Source organism: Sander lucioperca, chromosome 10 (genome assembly GCF_008315115.2).
Source record: "Sander lucioperca isolate FBNREF2018 chromosome 10, SLUC_FBN_1.2, whole genome shotgun sequence".
NCBI lineage: Eukaryota > Metazoa > Chordata > Actinopteri > Perciformes > Percidae > Sander > Sander lucioperca.
The window spans coordinates 19443987-19454392 of record NC_050182.1 but is presented as its reverse complement, the minus strand read 5'-3'; the positions used below and the strand labels follow the sequence as shown (position 1 = coordinate 19454392).

At 47.6% G+C, this 10406-nt stretch overlaps 1 protein-coding gene across 2 annotated transcripts in view; it reads left to right on the top strand.

The window, feature by feature from the left end:
• Positions 1-1244: 1244 nt before the first annotated feature.
• The window catches only part of LOC116051182 (DENN domain-containing protein 4B-like), a 52468-nt gene continuing 43306 nt past the window's right edge, over positions 1245-10406 (top strand). For both annotated transcript variants that reach the window (XM_036006443.1, XM_036006441.1), the window contains exons 1-4: positions 1245-1615; positions 8214-8469; positions 9646-9715; positions 10046-10215. In XM_036006443.1, the coding sequence (XP_035862336.1) occupies positions 1275-1615; positions 8214-8469; positions 9646-9715; positions 10046-10215 (837 nt within the window). In that variant the 5' untranslated portion in view covers positions 1245-1274. The remainder of the gene's footprint in view (positions 1616-8213; positions 8470-9645; positions 9716-10045; positions 10216-10406) is intronic.

The following is a 10406-nucleotide window of genomic DNA, read 5'->3' as shown; positions in this document are numbered from 1 at the left end:
GACCTAGCTACTCGCCGCAAAACCGTACCATAGACCTAGCTACACACCGCAAAACCGTACCATAGACCTAGCTACTCGCCGCAAAACCGTACCATAGACCTAGCTACACACCGCAAAACCGTACCATAGACCTAGCTACTCGCCGCAAAACCGTACCATAGACCTAGCTATACCCCGCAAAACCGTACCATAGACCTAGCTACACACCGCAAAACCGTACCATAGACCTAGCTACACACCGCAAAACCCTACCATAGACCTAGCTACTCGCCGCAAAACCGTACCATAGACCTAGCTACACACCGCAAAACCGTACCATAGACCTAGCTACTCGCCGCAAAACCGTACCATAGACCTAGCTATACCCCGCAAAACCGTACCATAGACCTAGCTACACACCGCAAAACCCTACCATAGACCTAGCTATACACCGCAAAACCGTACCATAGACCTAGCTACACACCGCAAAACCCTACCATAGACCTAGCTACACACCGCAAAACCGTACCATAGACCTAGCTACTCGCCGCAAAACCGTACCATAGACCTAGCTATACCCCGCAAAACCGTACCATAGACCTAGCTACACACCGCAAAACCCTACCATAGACCTAGCTACACGCCGCAAAACCCTACCATAGACCTAGCTACACACCGCAAAACCGTACCATAGACCTAGCTACTCGCCGCAAAACCGTACCATAGACCTAGCTACACACCGCAAAACCCTACCATAGACCTAGCTACACACCGCAAAACCGTACCATAGACCTAGCTATACACCGCAAAACCCTACCATAAACCTAACTACACACCGCAAAACCGTACCATAAACCTAGCTATACACCGCAAAACCCTACCATAGACCTAGCTACACACCGCAAAACCCTACCATAGACCTAGCTACACACCGCAAAACCCTACCATAGACCTAGCTACACACCGCAAAACCGTACCATAGACCTAGCTACACACCGCAAAACCCTACCATAGACCTAGCTACACACCGCAAAACCGTACCATAGACCTAGCTATACACCGCAAAACCGTACCATAGACCTAGCTATACATCGCAAAACCCTACCATAGACCTAGCTACACGCCGCAAAACCCTACCATAAACCTAGCTACACACCGCAAAGCTGTAAACTCAAATTTTGTACCGGTCTCTTTGAATTCATTAATCTCTGTAACGTGTGATATTTGAATAATAAACCCTTACTCTCTCTCTCTCTCTGTCTCTCTCTCTCTACAGTGGAGGGCAGACAGACGGCATGACCGAGGAGAAATGTCCCCAGCTGGTGGACTACTTTGTAGTGGCAGGACTCGACCCTGCGGGGGCCTGGAAGCCCCTAGACGATTATGGCATAAAAACCGGCAACTCCTCCTCGTCCTCGTCGTCTTCCTCGGTCTCGTCGGGCCGAGCGGTGGAGTCGGTGACGGACCTGGCAGTGATCGCCCGGGGGCTCGGGGAGGAAGTGCCCGAGGGCTTCACCTGCATTGAGAAGACGCTGGGCGGACACTCGGCTGAGCTGAGCACCGGCCTCATCAACAACCCTCACCTGTACCTGTGCTATCGCCGGGGAGGGGACAAACCACCCATACTGGACCTGGGGTGAGATCTACTGTTACCTTGTGTTTGGTCTCGCATTGCCAGCTCTACATCTCCACAGCGCTGTGGATTAGGGGTGCACAATATCATATATAACAGGGGTATCAAACTCAACATATAGACATATAGTTTATTTTCATGCTTTTTAGGGCTGTGCTCGATTGAAGAAATTCTTAGTCGACTAACACTCATTCAATTGTATCGACTAATCGATTAGTTGTTTTAATCGACAGATCTGTAAATCTGAGTTTCTCCGCAAAGAGTCATGCAAAAGCACCACTTTAATTCTTATGTTTACCAGAGATGTGCTCGTATGTTTCTTGGAAATAAGTCATTCAGCATGAAAAAAGCATCAAACATGACTAATCGACTAAAGAAATCTTAGTTGACTAAGACCAAAATGACCGATTAGTCGACTAATCGACTAAGAGGGAGCAGCCCTAATGCTTTTATTTCGAAAACGTCAAATACTTTTGACTGTATTATTCCATGTCTCATATAGTCTTCTCACTTACAGTTTGGTCCACATAAAGCCCTGAAAAAGGCAGCAAATAGTTCCTTAGAAATCTTAAAATTTAGCAAATCAAGCCAAACAAAGATTACATTTTAAAAGGCGACTCACAGCAACCTGTTTCCCAGATTTAATTTCGAAAACACTCTGTTTCTGTGGGAATTTCTGGGAGTCCCAAAGTCGGCAAATCTACCAAATTCTGCTCTAAAGCGTCGTGTAGTTGCCTTTTGAAAAACAGTTTCCTGTCTTTTTGTTTTGGTGCACAACTAGACGGGCCAACATTTATTGTGAACCTAAATTGATATGCGGGCCGGATCAAAACCTGCCAGGGGCCGGGTTCGGCCGGCGGGCCTTGAGTTTGACACGTGATATATAATATCAATATTGGGCAACCCTACTGTGGAGTAAAGTCTCGCTACACCACAGATGCATTCTGGGATAGGACGCTCTGGGTTGTTTGCACTTCTTCAAACCAATCACAGTCGTCTTGGGCGGTGCTGAGCTCTGGACGCAGCGACGGTGGCTCTGCTAAATAGTCTCGGGAAGGAATTGGTTTTGGTGAAAAGGAAACGCCACATACAAATCAGGAGCTGCCTCTCAAAAATTCCTGAAAATATTTTAACTCTCCTGTTGTCCTCTTCTTGTCCTTTGTCCTTTTCAAAACGTTTCTATATCAGAAATTTGAGTTTCTTTCAACCAAATTGTCAAAAGAAATAACGCTGATGGTTCCATACAACCTATTCCTCTTCACAAGTAAAATAAAAGATCAGCTCAGTACTTTCATTGAATGTGGGTGTTTTATTCAATTTTATAGCATTTGGAGAAAAATAATGTTAAAAGAACGTTGAAAAGAGTGTCAAAAATGTCAGAAATAGCTTCAAAAACGTGTGGAAAAAACAACTAAACAACTTTAAAAAAAGCTGTAAAAATGTAAGAAAAACATCGGTAAGAAGTAACAAAAAAAACTAGTGCTGTCAAACGATTAAAAAATGTAATCGCATTAATGTCATAGTTAAATCACAATTAATCGCAATTAATCGCACATTTTTATCTATTCTAAATGTCCCTAGATTTCTTTTTGTCCCATTATTTTTTCCTCATTTTAATGCTCTTATCAACATGGAAAAGTGGATCGGCTTGCTTTGTGCTTTTGTCGCCTGGCTTTGACGAGGGGGCGGAGAACTGCCATCAGCTGTGCGCTCGGCCATCAGCTGTGCGCTCGGCCATCAGCTGTGTGCATGGCCATCAGCTGTGTGCTCGGCCATCAGCTGTGTGCTCGGCCATCAGCTGTGTGCTCGGCCATCAGCTGTGCGCTCGGCCATCAGCTGTGCGCTCGGCCATCAGCTGTGCGCTCGGCCATCAGCCGTGCGCTCGGCCATCAGCCGTGCGCTCGGCCATCAGCTGTGCGCTCGGCCATCAGCTGTGCGCTCGGCCATCAGCTGTGTGCATGGCCATCAGCTGTGTGCTCGGCCATCAGCTGTGTGCTCGGCCATCAGCTGTGTGCTCGGCCATCAGCTGTGTGCTCGGCCATCAGCTGTGTGCATGGCCATCAGCTGTGTGCATGGCCATCAGCTGTGCGCTCGGCCATCAGCTGTGTGCTTGTTTTCTTTGCTTGTCGTGGTCAGTGAAGAGAAACTGTCAACTGCTAGTGGCGAGCATCCAATGCTGGGAAACGGGGTAATCCCGGCCAATCCCTGTCTGTCGAAAAACGCCAATGTGGACACGTACCATTTAGGTTGCACTAGAGCAGTGTTTCTCAAATCGGGGTACGTGTCCCCCTAGGGGTACTTTGGAGGACTGCAGGGGGTACGTGTTTTTGTCGCTGTTTTTGAAGTTTGTCACCTTTTTTTGAAGGTTTTGTCATTTTTTTTGACCTATTCTTGCCTTTCTTCCTTACTTTTTTCTTTGAAGTTTGTAGCTTTTTGAAATTTTTTGTCCCATTTGTCGCCCTAGTGTTGCCTTCCTTCTTTCTACTGTGTTTTTTTTCCAAAGTTTTTGTTACTATTTTCGACCTATTCTTGTCTTTTCCAAGGTATTGAAATTGATTAAATGTTGTCCAGGTCCAAGGCTGTTGTTTAGTAAATCTATCGCTGACATTGCTGTATTCTTCCTCTTTATAGAGACTTTTTTTTTCTACCAAAAATCATTTGCGCTGGTTAGGGGGTACATGGCTTAAAAAACACTGTTCAAAGGGGGAACATTAATGAAAAACGCTTGAGAACCACTGGTCTGAAGGAATAAAAGGTTGTTGAATAAGTAATAATAAACACACAGACTGCATGTTGTACTGTAAATTATTCTGTTTTCATATGAAATGAACAGAAACCATCAGCACCACAATGATACAGACATCATGTCCAGTGCGTTCAGTTCACGTGACGCATGTTAAAGCTTATATAACACAGAGGGTTATGTAACGCAGCGGTGGGCAGACGTGTTCCCATCCCCGTCACACAGACTCTTCTCTATTGTCTTTCACATTCAACTCGTGATGGAGGATAATGAGGCAGATCCTCTTATATTAAACAGCAGATTACATCTTTTTCTCTTGCAGCTGACAGAGGGTGAGCAGGTCCAGAACCTGTGAGTCTGAATGTTTTACAGACTTAAATCTCATCTCAAAAATTGAGCTCAAGTCTGATTTTGTGAGGCTGATTGTACGAGATCATCCCGTCGTTTCAATAGAACAGAGGCTTTTTCAAAACTGGTACATGACGTTCTAAAAAACAACTTGAAGTTAGTCATTGTAGTTTGGCTGCTGATTTGTCCCGATAATCAACGTGGTCAACAGTTGCAGCAGTTGCTCTGACACACAGCTCATGGAGGATATTAAGGTACTTTAAATCCAGATTGCAGCAAAGAATCTCCCCCTTTTCAGAGTCATAACTCAGTCAAATCTAAACACAGTTATGATGATACACATATTTTTAGATTCAGTGTGTCTTACACTATCCATCCATTTTCATCCCTATAATGAATGAATGAATATAAAAGTTACGGTGCAGTATAAGAAATTAAGAAATGAACAATCCACCATCTTGGCGTGGAAAAAGTACTTTTGTTTTAAAATATAGTCGTCACTATGAGTCTTAGTTTCTTTCTTGGAAAAACCTTCGCAAAAAAGCTTTTTGTTGAAATTCACACGATTAGTGTTTTAGTGGTCTTATTTCAACCGTAAATCCCTTTTCTATTCGTAAAAGGTTGTTTCTTTATTAAGACCCACACAGTGCAATCAGTTACAGTCTAGGTCTAAGAAATTAAGAAATGAACAATTATTTAAAGAAAGGCAACATCAATAAGAAAAGTCTTCAGCCTTGATTTAAAAGAACTGAGAGTTGCAGCAGACCTGCAGTTTTCTGGGAGTTTGTTCCAGATATGTGGAGCATAAAAACTGAACGCTGCTTCCCCGTTTGGTTCTGACTCTAGGGACAGAAGGCAGACCTGTCCCGGACCACCTGAGAGGTCTGGGTGGGTCATAGTGTAGTAGACCTGTCCCGGACCACCTGAGAGGTCTGGGTGGGTCATAGTGTAGTAGACCTGTCCCGGACCACCTGAGAGGTCTGGGTGGGTCATAGTGTAGCAGCAGATCAGAAATGTATTGTATTGACCCCAAACTTCCCTTTTCCGATCCACATTAACCAGCTGTGACCTGGGGGATCCCGAGGAGTACACAGGCCAGCGTGGAGATAAAGGGGACATCTCAGGTCGTTAAATTGCACCCACTTTTCCTTGACTTGCTCCCCTTCCTCGCGTCTTAGGCTACATTTACATTGCTACAGTTTGGTTTAAAAACAAATGTCTTTTGCTACGTTTCCCCCTCTCATTCCCCCTGCTCTGGCGTTTCCCCATCTCATTCCCCCTGCTCTGGCGTTTCCCCCTCTTATTCCCCCTGCTCTGGCGTTTCCCCCCTCTTATTCCCCCTGCTCTGGCGTTTCCCCCCTCTTATTCCCCCTGCTCTGGCGTTTCCCCCCTCTTATTCCCCCTGCTCTGGCGTTTCCCCCCTCTCATTCCCCCTGCTCTGGCGTTTCCCCCTCTTATTCCCCCTGCTCTGGCGTTTCCCCCCTCTCATTCCCCCTGCTCTGGCGTTTCCCCCTCTTATTCCCCCTGCTCTGGCGTTTCCCCCCTCTCATTCCCCCTGCTCTGGCGTTTACCCCTCTTATTCCCCCTGCTCTGGCGTTTCCCCCCTCTCATTCCCCCTGCTCTGGCGTTTCCCCCTCTCATTCCCCCTGCTCTGGCGTTTCCCCCTCTCATTCCCCCTGCTCTGGCGTTTCCCCCTCTCATTCCCCCTGCTCTGGCGTTTCCCCCCTCTTATTCCCCCTGCTCTGGCGTTTCCCCCCTCTTATTCCCCCTGCTCTGGCGTTTCCCCCCTCTCATTCCCCCTGCTCTGGCGTTTCCCCCTCTTATTCCCCCTGCTCTGGCGTTTCCCCCCTCTCATTCCCCCTGCTCTGGCGTTTCCCCCTCTTATTCCCCCTGCTCTGGCGTTTCCCCCCTCTCATTCCCCCTGCTCTGGCGTTTACCCCTCTTATTCCCCCTGCTCTGGCGTTTCCCCCCTCTCATTCCCCCTGCTCTGGCGTTTCCCCCTCTCATTCCCCCTGCTCTGGCGTTTCCCCCTCTCATTCCCCCTGCTCTGGCGTTTCCCCCTCTCATTCCCCCTGCTCTGGCGTTTCCCCCTCTCATTCCCCCTGCTCTGGCGTTTCCCCCTCTCATTCCCCCTGCTCTGGTGTTTCCCCCTCTCATTCCCCCTGCTCTGGCAACTACCAGCAGCGGGTGGAGTCTCCACGCTGCCTCCTGTTTATGTCCAGTATACCAGAATGTTGATGAGATATTTTGGTTTGGGCGTGTTAGTTTAAACAGAGATTAGATCTTCTACTGGAGATAAAAACCCTTGTGTGCACGGAGATCGCTTTTGTCTCAAAACTCCACTTAAAAACCAAAACTTAGTAGTGTAAATGTAGCCTTAGTCCATTCCACTGAGGAGGAGTGACACGAGGAAATTATATGAGGAAATGTGTTTTTAGCGGGATGAGACGTCCTTTCCTCTGAAGCGTCACATGAATTCGTCAGCTGTTTGGGCAGAGTTAGCAACTCCTTCTGCTGCACGGCTTCCAGGAAGGCTGCTCTCCGTATCCTCGCTCATAGCTCCTCGATGATCCCTCCTCGCTCCTCCATCCTTGGGGCAGTAATAAGAGCTTTGAGACAGCCTTCACGAAGGAGGGCCAGAACGACTTAACGGTTCAAGCGAGGCGATATCAAATAAGAGACTTGGGATAATCTCTCCACCTTAATGATATGAAGACAGATTCAGCAACTGCACGGCCTATTTCTCTCTTAAAATGTTTTCAGAAACACGTTTCGGTGAACTATTTTAGTCCAATATGAGATCGTATTCTGAACGAGCCGCCATGACAGTCTGGCTGTGAATTTCCAGAGAAAAAAGAACCACGTGACGCGTTCGTCCAATCAGCTGCCGGTTTTCATTTTCTGGGAAATAATTAGACTGTTAATGGAAACAATACAGAGCAGCGCCGCCTGCTGCTATGGAGACGTATTACGTTTCGCGCACGTGCAGAGCGTACGCTCAAGTCGGCGTCTCTTCGATGTGTTCTGAGGCACTTTTTGGACCTCGGGACCCGACTGATCAGTCCGACTGGCTTTACTGCCGACGGTCGGCCGTCTGGTTGGTGTGTCAGGGCCCTAAGTCTCACATTGCCATTGCCATTTTCGTTTCGGTGAACTATTTTAGTACAATATGAGATCGTATTCTACACAAGCCGCAATGACCGAATCACAGAACTGTGATTTTCCGGAGAAAAAAGACCCACGTGATGCGTTTGTCCAATCAGCTGCCGGTTTTCATTTTCTGGGAAACAATACAGAGCAACGCCACCTGCTGCTATGGAGACGTATTATGTTTCGCGCACGCTCAGCGTACGCTCAAGTCGGCGTCGCCTCAGTGTGTTTTGTGCATTTTTTTTGGACCTCGGGGACCCGACTGATCAGTCCGACTGCCTTTTCTGCCGCCGTCGGCCGTCTGGTTGGTGTGTAAGCACCTTAAAGCGCAGTTTAACTTGAGTCAAACTGTCCCTGCAGGGTTCTGTATGAGGGGAAGGAGCAGCTGAAGCCGAGCTGGGTTGTCATCGAGACGACGCCCTACAGCCGCTCGGCCAACCTGAGCTCTGGCGGCGCCCCGATGGCCCACCGCGTGTTCCTGACGTACCGGCAGGCTCTGGACTCGCAGGGCCTCCACACGCTGGGCGTCACCGACATCGCCCTGCTGCTGCCCAGCAAAGGGGAGGTCGCCCCGCACACCTTCTGCCGCGTCGACAAGAACCTCAACACCGGCATGGTGAGCACCGGGGCTTCTGGGAAGTGTTTGTGTCTGTTGTTGTGGAAAAGACAATTATCTGTAGTCATGTCAGTCTTTAGAGTAGGCTTTGCGCTGCACTGTGCCCGGTGCAAGATAGTAGAGGTGTTAAAATTAATCAAATAATCGATGCATCGAATCATGGACGTGGACGATGCTGCAGCGATAATCGGCTGGGCCATAATCGATTATTTCTGTTTACAATTTAATGTAGGCCTAACAACCTGTTTACATATTCTGGTATGTTTTGCACATTCAGATCATTGAAGATTCACACCTCTACAAGATAGGGCCCTTAGGCCGGCTACGCACTGCCTGCGTGGCGTGAGCGTGTCAGCTGCGTGGCGTGTCCGTTTATATTTCGGCTCCCATGGTAACAGGTTAGAGCGTGCACACTGCCTGCGTGACACGCACGGCTCAGGCGCCGATAACGCGTGCATGCTAGAAATAGAACCGACGCTTATTTTTCACGCGACACGCAAGCGTGTTGGAAGCGTTTCCAGGCAAAATAGAATACGTAAAGATGTTTATATGTCATTTTGACACGAATACATATTAATAAATGACATGTTGATGTTTGAAAGTCTCGAGGTTTTGACATAAATGCAGATATAAATGTAATTTTAAAAATATATGTATATTGCACCTGTCAATACAGAACGAGATCTTCTGGAGCCTATTTTGCCGTCAACACTGCCGACGTTGTCTTTGCTGTAATCAGATCAGTATATATTTATGTTTAGCATGAAGTATACTACTGCTTGAGTGCAGTTTATCAATGGGAAACATCCACGTGTCCAGACAAGGCTAGCAGCAGCAGCAGCGCTGTGTCAGACACGTTTCTGGTGTGTGAAGACAGAAAAATCCACGCAGCCGCCACGCAACAGAAACGCCACGCTCACGCCACGCAGCCAGTGTGTGGCCGGCCATCTCTTAATTGTAAAATATCTATTCTGTATTAATGTTCTTGACTGCAGCAGTACTTTGTTTTATTGTGTATTACCTTTTTAGCGTGTTTGTTTGCTATATGTTCCTCTAAGGTCGGATTATTTAGGACAGCCCTAGCTTTAATGAAATATACTTTAACGTGTTAACATTTTCCGCCTTTTCTGTTAAAAGATGAGTGAATCACAGCTGTGTGTTTGTGTTTGTCTGCAGTGGGGTCCCGCTATGTATGTGTGCTATAAGAGAGCGGTGGCCAAAGCCAACGCCCTGGTCTACAAAGCCAGTGAGTATCTGTCACCCTTCTGCACCTCACACTGTAGTGTTATCAGGGCTCCAACAGACGGGACAACACGGCAAAGTTAGTCTGGGTCAGTCTCATAATTGTGCGGGGAGGGGGTTTGGGGGTGCGTTAGCTTAGTGTCTCCCCATTCTCTCTGCTGATTCCTCACGTCTGTATCCACTTTTGGCAGCTTATAAAAACTGACATTATAGTGAATGTCGCCACACGGCAGCCTTTATAATGTACATATCTGTTGTTTTGGCATGCAATACACTGTGGGAAACCCTGTATTAAAATTCAAAGTGTGAAGATGCTAACTGCTGCGTGCTGCAGGTCTGATCAGCCGGTACCCGGAGGAGGACCTGGAGGCGTTTCCTCTGCCGGAGTTGGTGCCGGTCTTCTGTCTGCCGATGGGCGTCACCGTGGAGAGCTGGCCTCTCAACACCAAGTACCAGCTGCCCGTCTTCTCCACCTTCGTCCTCACCTCCGCCTCCGGGGACAAGGTCCGAGAAGACGCACATGCACACACACACACACACACACACACACACACACACACACACACACACACACACACACACACACTTTAAATTTACACAAACAATGTTGTCAATGCTGGAGTTCATGTGTAGAGCCCCTGGTGATACTTCGAGCAAAGTTTAATGTTGTGTCGACCCTTCTTAGTGTTTTAGAA